Source organism: Neopelma chrysocephalum, unplaced genomic scaffold, assembly GCF_003984885.1.
Source record: "Neopelma chrysocephalum unplaced genomic scaffold, ASM398488v2 Primary Assembly neopelma1_59, whole genome shotgun sequence".
NCBI lineage: Eukaryota > Metazoa > Chordata > Aves > Passeriformes > Pipridae > Neopelma > Neopelma chrysocephalum.
Genome location: NW_020897714.1, coordinates 12882440 through 12899150, shown reverse-complemented (window position 1 = coordinate 12899150; position 16711 = coordinate 12882440). Strand labels below are relative to the sequence as shown.

General features: G+C 42.3%; 1 protein-coding gene across 1 annotated transcript; it reads left to right on the top strand.

Moving 5' to 3' along the window:
* Positions 1-2740: 2740 nt before the first annotated feature.
* On the top strand, positions 2741-16232 carry HAL (histidine ammonia-lyase). Its single transcript, XM_027679921.1, has 20 exons — positions 2741-3117; positions 3541-3601; positions 3771-3798; positions 4095-4169; positions 4267-4339; positions 4422-4488; positions 4673-4710; positions 4791-4916; positions 6301-6440; positions 7928-7975; positions 8546-8693; positions 8778-8873; positions 8989-9047; positions 9824-9904; positions 10744-10809; positions 10909-11074; positions 13062-13196; positions 14195-14303; positions 14404-14473; positions 15508-16232. Exons 1-20 carry the CDS (start codon positions 2871-2873, stop codon positions 15655-15657), a joined length of 1983 nt encoding a protein of 660 aa, XP_027535722.1. The 5' UTR covers positions 2741-2870; the 3' UTR covers positions 15658-16232.
* The last annotated feature ends 479 nt before the right edge of the window (positions 16233-16711 follow it).

Below are 16711 nucleotides of genomic sequence, written 5' to 3'. Positions count from 1 at the left end.
GAAGATGGTTTTCAACCCACTCACTGTATATTTTCAAAAATTATTATTGCAGGGGAGCTAGATATTTTTAATATTTGCATTTTTTAACCGGTTCTGGGCTCTACCCCTTATGCTAATATAACAACTTAGAAGTAAGTTCGAAAACAATGGGAGAGCCGTGTTTCCTGTATTTGTTACAGCGCTGCAGTTCAAGGTGGTGATGTAGGTGATGCTGTGGGAAATGCTGCCATCTCTAGGCTGGGTTTTGCGGCAAGGCTGGGTTTTGCGACAAGTTTGGTAAGGACTGCTTTCCCTGGAGATGATATGTTTGTATAAATTAAATCTGTTGACGTAGGGATAACCCCATGCAAAGAAGCAACAAACAAAACCAAAAAGTGGTGGTTTAGGGGAGGAGGATATCAAATATAGGTCGTGGCAAAAGGCTTGGATTTAATAATAGCACTTAGGAGGGGAGAACCTGACAATTGATTAATTTATGTTCTGAGTTTTGATCCTTACAAGCTTTCAAGTTGTCATAGTTTAACCCCACCCAGCAACTAATCACCATGCAGCCGCTGACTCACTCCCCCCAGTGGGGTGGGGGAGAGGACTGGAAAAGTGAAAATGAGAAAACTCATGGTTTGAGATAAATACAGTTTAATAGGTAAAGTAAAAGCTGCACACACAAGCAAAGCCAAACAAGGAATTCATTCACTGTTTCCCATGGCCATGCAGATGTTCAGCCATCTCCAGAAAAGCAGGGCTCCATCACACATAACAGTGACTTGGGAAGACAAACACCATCGTTCTGAACATTTCTCCCCTCCTCAGCTTTATATGCTGAACATGATGCCACAGGGTATGGAATGTCCGTTTGGTCAGTGGGGTCAGCTGTCCCATCTGTGTCCCCTCCCAGCTCCATGTGCACCTCCAGCCTCCTCACTGGTGGGGTGGGGTGAGAAGCAGAAAAGGCCTTGGCTCTGTGTGAGCACTTCTCAACAATAACATCATCCTTGTGTTATCAACACTGTTTCCAGCACAAATCCAAAACATAGCTCCATACCAGCTACTCCAAAGAAAATTAACTCTTCCGGAGCCAAAACCAGCACGCAAATAGATGAAGTGTACTTCATCAGGAGATTAGTTGTTTTGTGGAGGCAGCTCTAAGATAAATTAAGGCATGAACATACCTTGCTGACTTTTATTCATTTAAGGCACGCTGAGTGCTTCACTTCAAATTTATCCCACATATTTTTAAGTAGTTTAAATAAAAATTATAGAAAATTTAACTCGTAGGTTATTGAGGCTGAAAGATCAGCTTAAAATCTTTCTATGAATGTTGTGACATGCAACTTTTATTAAACACAATAAAATACTGGCCTTGGGGAACAAAAATAATGTAATTTCCTCATGTGTGTAGAACTTACAGACTTTCTTGTGTTAAGGATGTAATGAGCCATTCACTCTTGCTGCTCCCCTAAATGAGTGGTAACTTCTGCAGGAGAACCTCACTGAAAACAATTTTTCTATATTTCAGCTTAGAAATTTGTGTAGTTCCTTTCATTTGCTCCCAAAATCTGATTAGGCTTCTGCTACAGCATCACCTTAGTGAATGAATGGAGATTCTTTTGGGCAAAGCTCTGGTCAGAGGAGGGGGTATCTGGGTGTCAGCAGGCTCAGGTTTGAGTTATCAGATTGCAATGGAAACTGTCCTGTGTTTTATAAAAGTTTTATGTCACTAGTTTTGGGGTAACTTACATTTTGTTATAAAAGCCTGTGTATCATATATAGTGCTTTGGCACCTGGAGTTCCTGCTGCCAGACAATCCTGGTTTCTTGCTGTCAGAGCCAGAAAAAAGAAAATTGTGTCAGGCATGGCTTTCACTATTCTCATTACCCTGCGCTGCTGGGGCAGTGTCTCCCACATAGGCTCCCACCCATGGGTCCCAAGCTAACATTCCCTACAATCATTAAGCCCCAAGTAGTCCCTTTGTCTGGGAACACTAGTATATGTAGCATGGACTATGAGTGGTGTTACTTGTTTTGCCTTTAAAGACAAAGGTATTTTCAGCTTCTGTGCAAACATGGTTATTGCTAAACTTTATTTTGGCACCATCGTAACAGGCACCTCCACATCTTTTCCTCTTTGCATCTGCTTGCAAAGGAAGCATGACATAGCAACACTGGGCTTGATAGTGAGCAGCTATGGCCTAGTATTTGTTGCTACCTGTTCTAGTAACTTCTTCCAGAGCATAAGGGAAAGAGCAATGGAAATTAATTGATCTTTTCCTCACTTACTATAAAAAATTGTGTTTTCAAACTTGATCATGGAACCGAGCAAAGCAGGTTTGCTTCCTCTGCTGCCTGCTTTTATCCTGCTCTGGATAGAGATGTAAAAGTATAATCCAATCTTCTTTCAATCCTAGCAGTCATGAGCAACCCATAATCTTAGGTGACTCTCTTGCAGCCCTGTCCCTCATGGAGGTTCTTGTTAGTGAGATTTACTGCCAGGTGTTAACTTTAACTCTTTTTAAACCCTTACGTTTTTAGAACAGTTGCACTGCATCTAAGTTGAATTTATCTAACCTTGGTACATAGCTCCAACTCCTGGATTTTCATTTCTATATTCCTGATGTGATCTTTGGAAAAAAATGGGGGTTGTGCCTTGCCGTGAGAAGGTGTGTTCCCTGGGTTTGGTTTGATTGGATGAGGTCAGCCAATTACATCGATCTCGCTTATTTACAAAGGTGGGGATTTTGAGGGTGGATTTTTGCCTCTATCAGATTGCAACACTGGACTCCAGATAGGCACTTCAGGCCATCACATGCTCAATGTGAGGCTGCTCCACACTGCAGCCCTTCTTAGTCAAGGAATAATTTTTGGAGAGAAAGCATGCCGAGATACACAGTGCATGTCCGAGGAGAATGGCTGGCAGTGCCGTGCCTAAGCTCCACGAACACCATTGCGTGGCTGGGAAAAGAAGCTGTGAGGCGATACATGAAAAACAAACCTGACAATGGGGGATTTGCCTCAGTGGAAGAAGTGAAGTTTTACATTCGAAGGTGCAAGGGACTTGGCTTGTTGGATCTTGATGATACAGTGGGAGATGCTCTAGAGGACAATGAATTTGTTGAAGTTGGTAAGCAAAACCTTAGGCAATGTATTGCAGGGTGACTGTGTTGGCGTCTGAGTCAGCAAACTGTGGCTTTATCTAGATTCATCTAAAATTATGCCTGAGATATTGTCTACAGTTTTTATGGAAAAATGCCCAATCATTTAAGAATATTTAGTTTTTGGAAACAGACCTATATAAGGTTTAGAAGGTACAGGATTCTATATACATCATCTGTATATGCTGTTACATATAGTATAAGCTGTTCTGCTTTTGCCTTTGGAATACCTTAAATAATACGTACTCGTTATTTTCCCAGAAGCATACAAATATGTTTGGGGCCGATAAGTGCAAATTAGAATTCTTACTACTGTATATTGCAATGAATAACAACTTATATAAAGAATGCAATTTAATCCTCTTTGTGTTTATTGTGCATATTTCTTCTAGTTATAGAAGGAGATATAATGTCTCCAGATTTCATACCATCTCAGCCAGAAGGAGTTCATTTGTATCCTTTTTTGAGCGCTTTGTGAACTTTTTACAATTCCAGATTTGTAATTCTCTAGATTCCTCATTTTTTTAGAGTTCCTTTGTTCTTAAAACATATTTCCAGCTGTAATCAAGTGGTTGCTACCTATGAAATCTTGTCTGCCCTTTTTCCTTTACGGAACTTTCAGATACAGCAAATACCGAGAACCAGAACAGGTAGGAATCACCAATGATTTTATAACTCAGTAATAAATCCTGCTACTTACCAGAACATGCTGAGAGTTGAGCCATTGCAGCATTCAGAAGAGCAGGGGCTGTTAGATTGGCTGGGTCTAGGCAACTAAATTGTAATATGTTTATTATGTTTTTGTTACCGAGTTCCTGTCTTATGAATGAGCATGCAGAAGCTTCCTGTCGTTGCTGAGTTTTGGCTGTATTTTTTATTTATTCTGATTATTAAACAACCTTATACGTATCTATATCCCAAAATAAAAAGTGATTTTTTGGTGTAGTATATTTCTTTAGATGGCAACAGCTTAACAACGGAGGACTTGGTCAACTTAGGAAAGGGACTCTACAAGATAAAGGTAAAGATTCTGAACAAACACAGCTAAAAATTACATGTTTATTTTTCTACAATTAATAATGATAAATAAACTGATATTTAAACTACTTATGTTTTAGCTCACACCTGAAGCTGAAGCTAAAGTCAAACAATCACGAGAAGTGATTGAAAGGATCGTAAAGGAACAGACAGGTAAATATTTTTACCTCTAACTATTAATTGTTTAGAAAACTTCATCAGGTTCCCTTCTTAACCAGCAGTACATTTCTTGCAGTTGTTTATGGAATCACCACAGGGTTTGGGAAGTTTGCCAGGACTGTCATCCCAAACAGTAAGCTGAGGTAAGTTGTCTGTGCAGCTTTCTCTGTCCTTTCTTCTCAGGAAAGGAAGAAGAGGGAGCAGTTCAACCCTATACTTTTATACTGTGGGGTTTAATGAGAGAACTGCTTCAGTATTTCCTTCTGTTTTGTGCAAAATAAAACCTGATGAGACTTTTGGGGAATTTAACATGTTTTTTTTCTGTAGGGAGCTTCAAGTGAACTTGGTTCGTTCTCATTCTGCAGGTAATGAGAGACTGGCTTGATGCTTCCCTTTTCTGCCTCTGTTGGTAGCGGGTTAGTAACTGAGAGGGTTACTGTTTCAGGTGTGGGGAAACCTTTGACCCCCGAGAGATCTCGCATGCTGTTGGCATTGAGAATCAATGTCCTGGCCAAAGGATACAGTGGAATATCCCTAGAAACCCTCGAGCAAGTTATTGAAGCGTTTAATGGTAAAAAGATGTTTAAAGAAAATCCTGATTTCCCTTTTTTTTTTTTCCTTTTAACTATTTTGTTAAATGGTGTAACTCAATGGGTCAAGCTACAGATGTTGGTCTTTGTACTTGGTGGTTCTGAGAGATCAGGACCAGAGCTTGGCTGTACAAGCTCACAACTGGAGACCATTCCCTGTTGAAGGACGTGAAGCATGAGATGAATTGACAGGAAAGGCTGAAAGAAAGGCATGCAACAGACAGAAGTTTGAAAAATGAGCCTCTGAGAGGTCAGATAATAATTAGTTCAAGATTAAGCTTGACTTAGAACATAACTCTGGGCAAGCACTTTTGCAAAACCTCAAGTACTTTAACTTCTGTCCTGTCAGGTGCTAATGTGTGTGACACCATCTTTAGGGATACTGGGTTTTGGGGGAAAGTGGGCTATTACCATATAGAAAACTGCATGTGTTAGTGTTTGTCAAGCAGAGCAGCTTAAGCAGCACCTGTTTTTGTGAGTAGACCCCCTGAGACCTACAGAGGTGTTTGTAAGCAAGGGCTACAAGGCAGCCACACAGAAGCACATGGCTAGTCAGCAGCTCACATAGCCACAACTGTCACAGCAGTTCCAGCTGGGTGGCCTTCCCTCCCTTGCCCGGTGCTGTGGCAGGGAAACCAGAAGGGTGGCTGTGCTCTTCGTTATCTGATGACCATTGATGGTCCCTCTGGTGAGGCATGACAGTATGGCAGTGACGAGCAAAGAGCACCTTCCCTATAGTCAGTGTTAGGTTCAACTCTCCTTCTCTCCTTTTCCTAAACTGTAGATTGGAAGATTGTTCTGAGACTATAGACCATATGTGTGAGAGAAGAGCCATGTTCATTTATGTGAGCCCCTAAGAATACAGTCTTTGTGCTGCCCTCTGTTTTACCCTCCTCCTCCTGCAGCAGGTGAAGGAGCTGCAATTCTGTGTTTAGCTCTGCAAAGGAAGAGGAACAGACTGGTCCCTTCCCAGCTTTTTCTGGAGTTTTCCAGGCTCCGTTTTTTCATTTTCACACATTTCAGTTCCCCAAGGATTAGGATGGGGGGAAGAGAGCTCAAAGATGGTTTCTAAGAGTAACCCAGTGTTTAGTGGAGTCAGAAATTGAAAGAGAGCTTTGTCCGCACCAGGTGGTCACCCTGTGATGGAGAGCTGGGAGGAGTGATGTTGTAGCTGCCTGGCTATGTGGCTGTATGCAATCACCCTGGGCTCTGGTCCCCCAGACTGCAACAAGAGTAGCCCTGTTGGTGCCATTGTCCATGATTGCAGGATGTTACTGTGACCACACTTATGAGCTGGCTTCTCTGTTTTCCAAAGAGTGTATCAAGGGGAAGCTCTAATAGGAGTAATTTTTATTTTCTTTCTAGCATCCTGCCTTCCTTATATCCCAGAGAAAGGGACAGTTGGAGCCAGTGGAGACTTGGCCCCCCTCTCTCATCTTGCTCTGGGATTAATTGGAGAGGGAAAGATGTGGTCCCCAAAGAGTGGCTGGGCTGATGCTAAATACGTAAGATTCGTGCACCTGATTGGTTTTTTTCTGCTTGGTGACTCACTTTCTGAATTGCATGTAGCTTTGAGAGAAAGAGAGCTTTTGCTCAGATTAATAACATGTAAAAGTCTTCAGAGTTTCTGTACCAGTTTGAATTGGGACCAGGTTGCCTTTAGCAACTCATCCTCTGCCTTGAGGAAGGTGGATCCATGAGAATACAATAACTGACTCACATGTCACTGGAGCAGATATAATAAGCAGCATCTTAATAAGTCTCAAGAAATATAATGCCATAGTATTGCAATACAAAATACCACAGTGACGTCATTTATGAACTAGAGAGAGAGACAGGAAATTATACCAGTTATGAAAGAACTATTACTGCATCTTCAGCTCCATGAACATTAACGCTTTTCTAACAAATCCAAGGCCACTTCTCAAATTCAAAACATCAGATGCTAAGAGTACCTGGAGATTTATTGGAGGCAGGAATTTAGCAGTAAAATTTCTACTGATTTTATAATGGCTTTAAGTAAATACACAGGTTTGGATATTTCATTTTTGATGAATTAACTAGGGTTACAAGGAACCTTTATATTATCCTCCTCCACAAGATGAAAGTGTTATAATGGAATTAGTTTTTAATCAACTGTTTTTCTCTCACTAATACATCAATAAATCGATCTTGTGTTGAGTATGTCAAAGACGGGCCCCTCCGAAGTCTTTCACGGTAGTTTGTGCCACTTACACCTATCACTCCTATCCATGAATATTTGTTACCAGACTTATTCATGGATTGATAGCTGTACATCACTATAGACTGGAGAAGTATTGAGGACTACTGAGGCAGAGGAGTAGGTACGGAGCAGACCAGTGTGTCCTGGACCTTCAGGACCAGAAGTTACAGTTGTACACCCCTGAGATGCATTACCTCTTCAGTTGGAAAGGTTGAGAGATTCTATTCAGAAACAAGATTATGCAGTTTCTGAATTTCCCACAAGAGCAATTGCCCTATAGAATAGTCATGTATGGAATAAACTGAGTAGGATGACTCCTGTCACTAGAGATTTTCCACAGAAAAGATTAGGGAATCATTTATAAAGGAATAATTTATGCCAAGCCAAAACTGCTATGAGGCAGGGTATAGGCAAAACTGCCTTCCCAAGATGTTTCCAGTCTTCTTTCCTATTACCCTCTTCCGTCATCTAAAATACAGAAGATGTTAATGGGCTGTGACAGTATCTCACTTCAGTGCTCCTACTACCTTTTTTTACTAGCATTAGGAAATGAAGTGCTAGTTTGGAAGCCCAAAAATGCTATCCTTTATTTAGCCCATCAGAAAAAAATACGTTAAATGTTCATGATGTAAAGCTCTTTTCCCCCCATCACTTAAGGAATTTGTTAATATTTCTGTTCATGGAAACATTTAAGATTTAAAAGTTTTAGTGATCAAATTACTGAAAAGTATTTTTCATTAATTACCTTGTCATTAAACTCCTTCACAGGTCCTGGAAGCCCATGGACTGAAACCAATTACCTTGAAACCAAAAGAGGTAATAAAGTATAATGATGCCAGCTGATGGAAAACAAGCATAGTCAATCAATAGTTGCTTTATGCATTAATAACTTCAGAAGGATATTAATGAAGTGTTATTGGGAGTGGGATTCACCTCTGCTAGTGTCACCCTACTTCACTTGAAATGTCAGACCCAAGATTGGTATTTAGATTGGCTCTGTGGTCAGTGGAGACAGACAGGCCTCTTCAGAAAGCACTTTATATCACCCTAAAACAGCTGACTAAAAAGCACCTTCAAGGTACCTATCTGCCCTTTGGCCATAGCAGAGCCCAGATGACTGATTGAACCACGTATCTGACTTGTTTGGAACTGCTGGAGTTCCAAAGGTGTTTACTGTGACTTAGTAGCATCATGAGCAATGACAGTTTATGTAGCAAAGATGCACCATCAAGCTGTGCATTTATGATTTCAGGATGGTCTAGAAAGCTGAGCAAAGGTCTTTCACTCATTCAAATGAGAAAGAGAATTATCACAGAGATGGGGAATTGTCACAGCGTGTGAAATAACTTCAGTGAATTTGCTTAACATCTGCTCTTTTTTTTGAAGGGCCTGGCCCTCATCAATGGGACACAAATGATCACCTCACTGGGATGTGAGGCGGTTGAAAGAGCCGCGGCTATAGCGAGGCAGGCTGACATCATCGCTGCCCTTACACTTGAAGTCTTGAAAGGCACAACAAGGGCCTTTGACACTGGTGGGTACTGGCATGTCCCTGTCTGTTTGCTTAACAGCTCTTGACAAGAGAGGCAAAACCTAACAGTCTAACTTGTATTACTAGACATCCATGCAGTGCGCCCACATCGAGGGCAGGCTGAGGTGGCATTTCGATTCAGATCCCTTCTAGATTCTGACCATCATCCATCAGAAATAGCAGGTGAACAACCTTAACCTTCACCGTCTCAGATTACCAGAACAGGCTGGGTCCTTCAACAGGACAGAATGCTTCTGTGTAAGAAATATTTGTCTTTTGCTTCCCTTGTTCCTTCTAGAGAGCCATCGATTCTGTGACCGAGTTCAGGATGCATACACAATGCGCTGCTGCCCTCAGGTAAAAACTAGCTTTTATCTCCTTTCCCAACAATAGACAGTGAAGTTTCCACTTCAGAAATACTGTCGGTTATGTACTGTCTGACTCTGCTAGAGGAAGTGGTTTTATTTTGTTTCTTCTTCACTTCCAAGTTCGTGTTAATGGAGACATGTAATTTGTTGATCCCATGCACACACGCATCAGGCAGCATCTAACTAAGCTGTGTTCAGATCTGGAGGAGGCCAGGTGTTGGAAGCAGAGGGAAGGTGCTGGTTTCCATGCTTGCAGGTTTTGTAGGAAGTTTCTTCTGCATTGGTGTTAAGACCATGAACTGGGTGTTTCCAAAAGCAGACAGAGTGTAGTATCAAACATGTTGGAAGAACTCAATCCTGTGAGTTTTAACAGGAGCAAAGCTATTAAATCAGTGGAATTAATGGAATTTAATTAATTAATGAGAGATTTTGTTTTCTGTGGGGTCCTTGTAAGGCTACTTCTCCCCTAATAACACTTCTGCCTCTGAATAAATATCTTATCTTCCATTTAGGGCAAACCAACCCAAACAAGTAAAGAATGTCACATTCAGATTATTCTTTTGGCAAAACTACCGTAATAATAGTAAATATAGTCTTTCAAGTGTCCAGGATGGGCAGTGTCCCACAGTGATGCAAATCCAAGACTATCTTCATGTGTGGATGTGGAGTGGGATGATGGGAAAGAGGGTCCCTGCAGTTCAGTTAGCATCCTGAAGATAAACTAATTGTAGATACTAAGCTCAGGTGTAATGTCTTTTGTTCTAGGTCCATGGAGTTGTAAATGATACAATTGCTTTCGTGAAGGACATAATGACAACTGAAATCAATAGCGCCACGGACAACCCTGTATCTTTTTGATAACTTTATTACTGTGTAAAATTCTGCTTGGCCTTTTTTATCCTTTTCTTCTGTATAAATACTTGCACAGGAGGCAAGTCATAGCTGGCTTTGATCAATTACTGCCATTGGCTCCAAAAGCAGCTTGTCTCTCTTTCCCCATGACTGCATTGGAGGTATGCTAGCGTGTGTTGGGGCAAGGAAACCATGTGTGCATATGCTTTGGTGCGTGTTAAATGTTTCCTGTCTGAGAGTCCATACACTTTGAATATGTCGGATAGATGGGACTTGGCAACCAAATGGATGGTGACTTGGTGTATGAAGCATCTGTTGGTGCAGCATGAGTGAAACCTGAACTACAGAGCAAGATTTGCACTTGGTCAGGGAAGATAGACAGATGCGTGATTGGTAAGCACCACGGTGGCTCAGCCTGGTAAACTCTGTGCACAGTTCTTGCACTGGCACTGAGCAAGGCTGGATTTCTATCAGCAGTATAATGATGCTGTGCATAATATTATCTATGAAGAATCTGTCAAGGAACTGAAAAACTAATCTAGCATCCAAACAGATATGTTTCTTTGCACCCCTCCCCACCCTCGATCAAAGACCTCATTTTATGTAGCTTATTTGAAAAAAAAAAACATGTCAAAATTGAAACTAGAAGTTTGGAGAACTGAGATTGAGTCTTCATTTCCTGAAAAGTGAAATTGCGGAAGTAATATAATGTGCTTGCAAATAAAAGCCTATTGGCACAAACATTTCTTCAGTTAAGATATTCCAATTACTGGCAGATATCTTTCATGTAAACTGTATTTCACTCATGCATGTGCCTTAACTTCTCCTTAAAGATGGTGTTTGCTGAAAGAGCAGAGACCATTTCTGGAGGAAATTTTCATGGTGAATACCCTGCAAAGGTAATTAAGCATTTGGAGAAAGGAAAAAAAATATTTAATTTCTGTTTTGGTTTGTTTGTTTGTTTCTGTCATCCGGTCTAATGAGGTCTTCTTTTGTAGGCTCTGGACTATTTGGCAATTGGTGTGCATGAACTCGCTGCAATTAGTGAAAGAAGAATTGAGAGGCTCTGCAATCCCTCACTCAGTGAACTGCCTGCATTTTTAGTCACCGAAGGAGGTCTGAACTCAGGCTTCATGATTGCACACTGCACAGCAGCCGCCCTGGGTGAGTGCTTGAGCAGTATCATTGAGAGAGCAAGACAGACCAATTTCTATCAGGGCAGATGTAATCTAATAGTAGATACAAAGGTATCTTGCTCCTGTTTTCAGTCTCTTCTCCACCTATTTTGTGCTGTTTGGGTGCAAAGTCTGAGCATTGAGTGCAGCTGCAATTATTTCAGCTCAGGCTTCTTCCTTGTTCTGCACTGACCCTTGGGCAGGTTAAGTGCTCTGAGCTGTCCCAAAAGTGGAAGGCCCTCAGTACTCAGTGTCTCCATTTGATGGCCGGGTCAGTACATCAGTATCAGACCCCATAGTCCTCAGAAGACTGGAGTTCCCAGGGCTAGTTATCAGAGGAGCACACTGAAATTAAGCACTCATGACTAAGGCAACAAAAAGCCTGCTGGCTGCTGAGATATTACAGTTCAGGAAAGCATGAGCCGATATAAAGGTAAACATGCTCTCAGAAGACAGTAAATTTTAAAAGATGCAAACAGACAAAGGAACAGAGGATGTCAGATAAATGAGTAGATAAATATCCTGCTGAAAAAAGTGAATTAACTAAATTGATGTACTAAATAGCCTGGAGGTTATTTTGGGAAGTGTATCTGGTCCCCTTGTTTGAGGGCTGGAAACTTACCTTTTGGTTGGGTAGAGTTTAGGGTGGCTCCAGGCCTCAGCTGTTGCTTGGCTTCAGGTTTCACAGCACACTTCTGCAACCTGGAGTGACAGATTCTGGGGTGTTTGTGGTCTCTGCTGACACCAGGAGTCCAGGGGTCAAAACATTCTTTTCCAGGTCAAAATAGACAGGATTTTATCTAAACTGAAGTTTGAATTCCTTTTCTTTTTTTTAACGATGTACTACTAATATTTTTTAAATCACTCTGCCAGTTTCTAGGGTGTTTGTGTACCAGCTAATCTTCTTCACTGCCAGGATTAATAAATAAAGCTGCAAAAAATTTGCAGATGTTTTGCAATGCCACTGGATGTGTCTCTGCCCCCTCTCCGAGAGCTCTATGCTGCTGGACTGAGCCGTTTGCAGTGGCCACATGCAGCCTCTCTATGACCTGCCATCACCTGCTTGAATGTGCCAGCTGGGCTCTGGTCCTGGACTGTGTCACTCCAGCCTATTTGCAATTGTGTCACCACCTCTCTATTGCTCTTGTTGCTTTTCTGAAGCCACTAATTTGGCAAGGGCATTACACAGCATCCCGCTGGGCTTCAAAAGGAAAAGGCCTGAGTGCAGCCAGAGCTCTGTGAATGCAGACTTCATTTTTTCTCTTCTAAAGAGCAACTCTCAACCTCAAATTGTCATCGAACAGTGCCCAAAGCCCTTCCTGCAGCCAAATTCCCCTTGCTTTGGGGTGCAGCTTGAGAGACTTACTCCAGGGCTCACACCTGGCTTTCAAAGCAGGAATGCTGTCACTCTCAGGGACGTGAGCAGTCTTGTGAGATGAGGGTGGGAGAGGATTCATATCAAACTCCTGCATCTTTCTAGAGGAAGTTCTTTGAGTGCCTCAGCTCCAATGAGGAGACCAGATGCTGATCTCTAGCTGTCTTCTTGAAAGCAGGGGAAGGGTGATATCTGTGACCCTAAAAAAAAAGAGGGAACCAGTGATCTTTACAGGCTTTGGAGAAACAGGCAAGATCAGGCTTGTATTTGGTTATGCCATCTGCTCTTTTTCTTTAGTGCCATCAGGCCTTTGAGCCAGAGCAACTCAAGCCTGAAGATGGGAGAGGGAAGAGTGAGCAGTGTTTCTATATTTGGCTAATATTTGCATCTGAAGATTGATATTGTTTGCAATATAGAGGCAAAGGTTATCAAGGTGGTTATTACAAATTATTCAGTCCAGGTAAAATATGGATGCATCCTTGAAAGAGGAGCAATAGTTGGACTCAAAGTGGTAGACAGGCTTTGTGCTCCAGGTTGGCCATTGCTTCTTCTGTCTCTTGCCCATTCTCTCCTACACTCATTGTGCTGGATTTTTTTGCAGTTTCTGAGAACAAAGCCTTGTGCCACCCCTCTTCTGTGGATTCCCTCTCAACTAGTGCTGCTACAGAGGATCACGTGTCCATGGGAGGATGGGCTGCAAGAAAAGCTTTGAGAGTTATTGAACACGTGGAACAAGGTAAAATTAAAATGCTGATTTCCAGATAGACCTCTGGGATGTAACCAGATGAAGATATTACTGCCATTCATTCTAGATGTATTTTAAGAAAAAGGGAGTTAATGCATCTAAAAGAACTGTCTAAAAATACTGTGTTAAGTACATATTAAGTACAAGCATTTAGATCTTTCTAATGGAAATGAGGTAAAAGCTCTCTTGCTTTTGATTTATTTATTTATTTGCCAGATGATGTGCAGAGATAAGATGTCAGCTGTTAGTAGGAGAACAGAGTAATACGCAGTACACAAATGCTGAACTCACTTGCCCAGTTTATACATTTGAAAGCTCTGAAGACTTACTTCTACAGAAATAAATTTTTTGGGTGCAAAGAAATGAGTTTGGGAAGCCATGTGTTTCAACAGCATGCTAAGAAACTGAGTGTCCTAGATCCAGTTGGTTCACTCATTTGCTGGGTGAATTGACTCACAAAAATTAGGAGCTATTGCTGATAATAATGGGGTGTGAGGTACGCAGATACAGTGCCAGCTTCTCCAGACAGAATACTCTTTTCCAAAGTGCTATATTTTTGCTGGTGTTTTCACGTGGGCTCTTGCAAGCTTTATAGAGAGAACTTCCTTGTATAGCTCAGGCCTCTCTCTTCTCAGTGCTAAAAAGGTTTTCTGATTTATGATGGATGTTAATTTGAGTATTCAAGACACCCTGGAAGAGATTCCCAGGGTTTTAAGACTGGTGACCAGAAGTTCCTGGTACACTTGAAAGGCCTGTACAGCAGAGACCCAAAATCTGCTTGCTGAGATGCTGGATACTGCTCCCAGTACCATCCATGAAACACTCCTGTCACTGGGGTGGCTCTCTGGGGTGTGTGGATCCACTGTTTTTTCACATTGCCTGAAACCATATCATATTAGCCAGAACAAAGGCCAGCAGTAGCTTTATACAGGAAACCTCCCCTTGAGCTGTGCCTGTCGAACATCCCTTTTGCTGTTCTGATTCCCTAGTTCTGGCTATTGAGCTTCTTGCCGCCTGCCAGGGCATTGAATTCCTACGCCCTCTGAGGACAACAACCCCATTGGAGAAGGTCTATGACCTTGTGCGCTCTGTGGTGAGGTAAGATCAGATAAACGCCTCCCCCAGAGGTTGCCTGGGGAGCAGCTGCTGGTGGTGGTGGTTAATGTTTGGCCAATGTTTGCAATGTGTCTCATTACAGGCCTTGGATGAAGGATCGCTTCATGGCCCCAGACATCGAAGCAGCTCACAGGCTGCTTGTGGAGCAGAAGGTGAGTGCTGGCTTTTGGCATGTGCAGTAGTTTGTCCCAAAGAGCAGACTGCAGCTCTACTCTGGAAACACCCCTCCCTATGTGCCCTGCATGGCCTTACTAAAAGCACTCCTCTGCCTGGGGCAATCCCACCAGATGTTTTGAGATTTGTTTTTTCTTAGTTTTGGAGGATAGGTTTAGAAACCAGTTCCTAAACCTGCCCTGTGTAATAAGTAGCTTACACTTCTAAATCTGTCAGGGTCCGGACATAGGTCCAACTTTGAATTGTTTGAGGGCAGGGTCCTATAACCCCACAGATGTCCGGAGGTATCAACAGTCTCTCCAGATAGTGATCCTCATTCCTGGGGCAGTGATTGTTCCCTAGCCTGAAGGCCTTTGTGCATAGTCTCAAAGCAATAAGGGGACATGGCGGAGGGAATAGCAGTGGTGATATGTGTTAACCTGGGCTAAGTGTACACCTGTAGGATCTATCTATTTTATTGGTTTGTAAAATAAAAATAACAAAAGAATTGAGAAGAGTAAGCCAATGGGAGAAGAAAATCTCCCCCCTTTTTTTCTTGCATTACGGGAGGAGAGACAAAGGGAACTGTAGAGCATTTCCTTTTTTGCCTTGAACCCCAACAACCATCCTTCCCCTTTTTCTTTGTCCATGCCAGCTTCTGTTTTGCATCCCCAACCCCTTCATGATCAAGTGGTTTTGTTGTAAGTTACAGTGATTCTCTCCCAACTATTGCACACAGAGCATTAACCAGCTGACAAGACAAGGCAAAGTGGTTTTGCCTTGAATCCTTTCACCTTGTCCCCTTGAAGCTGTATACTTTCCCATCCTCTCTCAACTCCATCCACATACTCTTCCCTAAACCTTGCTCGCTCTGCCTCTCTGGTTCTGCTGATCACATACAGTATATCTACATAGGTCTGCCTACCTCAACCCCAATAATTTTTCTACAGGGCTTCCTGAACTTGTGAGTTGATGTCTTAGCTGACCTTTTGTTTTGCCTCTGACTCTGCTGTTTCACTTTCTTGTTTCACAGGTGTGGGAAGTGGCTCAACCTTACATTGAAAAGTACAGGAGGGAACACATCCCTGAATCAAGACCCATTTCACCTACAGCTTTCTCCCTGGGATCGCTGAGAATGAATGCTGATGTTAGTCATGACCATGGGCATCAGGATGAACTTTAAGAGCTGTAATCCTCTGGTAGAGAGCAGATCCTTTCCAGACCTTGCCTGAGGGTGGCTGTTCTGCTCAAACTCAATGTGATTTCTCCAGGTGACACAGGGGACTTGACTGTCTAGCTCAGGAGTACAAACAGATACTAAAGAAATGGCTCACTGCTTTCCTGACATGTGAAAGACAACTTTGTCCTGATAGTGCGGTTTTGACTGAATTTCCTGAACTTCTGAACACAAATCATTCAGACTCCTTCTGAAGCCAGTGGATGTTTTATGCAGGGCCTCCTGTATTTGTTTTGTCAGCTCTTTGCCTGTTTTCTCTTCATCTGTGCCAATGATATCAAACAGCCTATTTAGTATTTTCACTTTTTTTTCCACTTCGTGTAACTGCTGTGGTCCCCTTCATTTTGCCACAAGAAAAATTGTCTTTACATTTAATTCTTCTTTCTTTTGCAGATCATATGTGAAGTACAGGTTCTTGTATAACAGGAGCATTTTTAGAGCAGGTGCTTCACAAATCAGAAAAGCTGAGTGCATAAGAATATGCTATGGAGATTATCTCTCCAGAACAAATATTCTGGTGATGGACTACACTGAATGCAGTTTTCCAAGACCCATATGCTCACATCTGCAGTCAATAAACTGAGGCTTCACATAAGGCTGTAACAATCTATTTTCCTGTCATGTGTGATGATGAAAATGTAAAGCAAAAGCTTAATTTGGAAATAGGGAGGACAGGTGAAACAGGGGCCAGAAAAGGGGGAGGAGGAGGTGTAGGAATGGTGGATGTGAACCACTGATGAGGCAATAGCACCAAGAACTGCACTCCCATATCTCAGCAGGTATCTGCCTGGCTGCCAAGGGCTTATGACTTGTTCTCTGTGTCACAACACTGACCTCTGGCACAGGCTTTATTTTGCAAGGGAAGAGTCAGGACATAGATTTCACATCATGGTGCAGTGATGACATGGCACTACTGAGCTGGCTGTGGGCCATTCAGCATGAGCTGGAAATCTTCCCAGGCTATTGGCTATGCTGCAAGGGGTGGCCAAAGCACTAGTGT

Coding starts and splice junctions, on each gene's coding strand:
- HAL (XM_027679921.1), top strand. CDS start 2,871: ATGCCGAGATACACAGTGCATGTCCGAGGAGAATGGCTGGCAGTGCCG. Junction 4,170..4,266: donor AGGGACTCTACAAGATAAAG/GTAAAGATTCTG, acceptor CTTATGTTTTAG/CTCACACCTGAAGCTGAAGC. Junction 14,304..14,403: donor CTTGTGCGCTCTGTGGTGAG/GTAAGATCAGAT, acceptor GTCTCATTACAG/GCCTTGGATGAAGGATCGCT.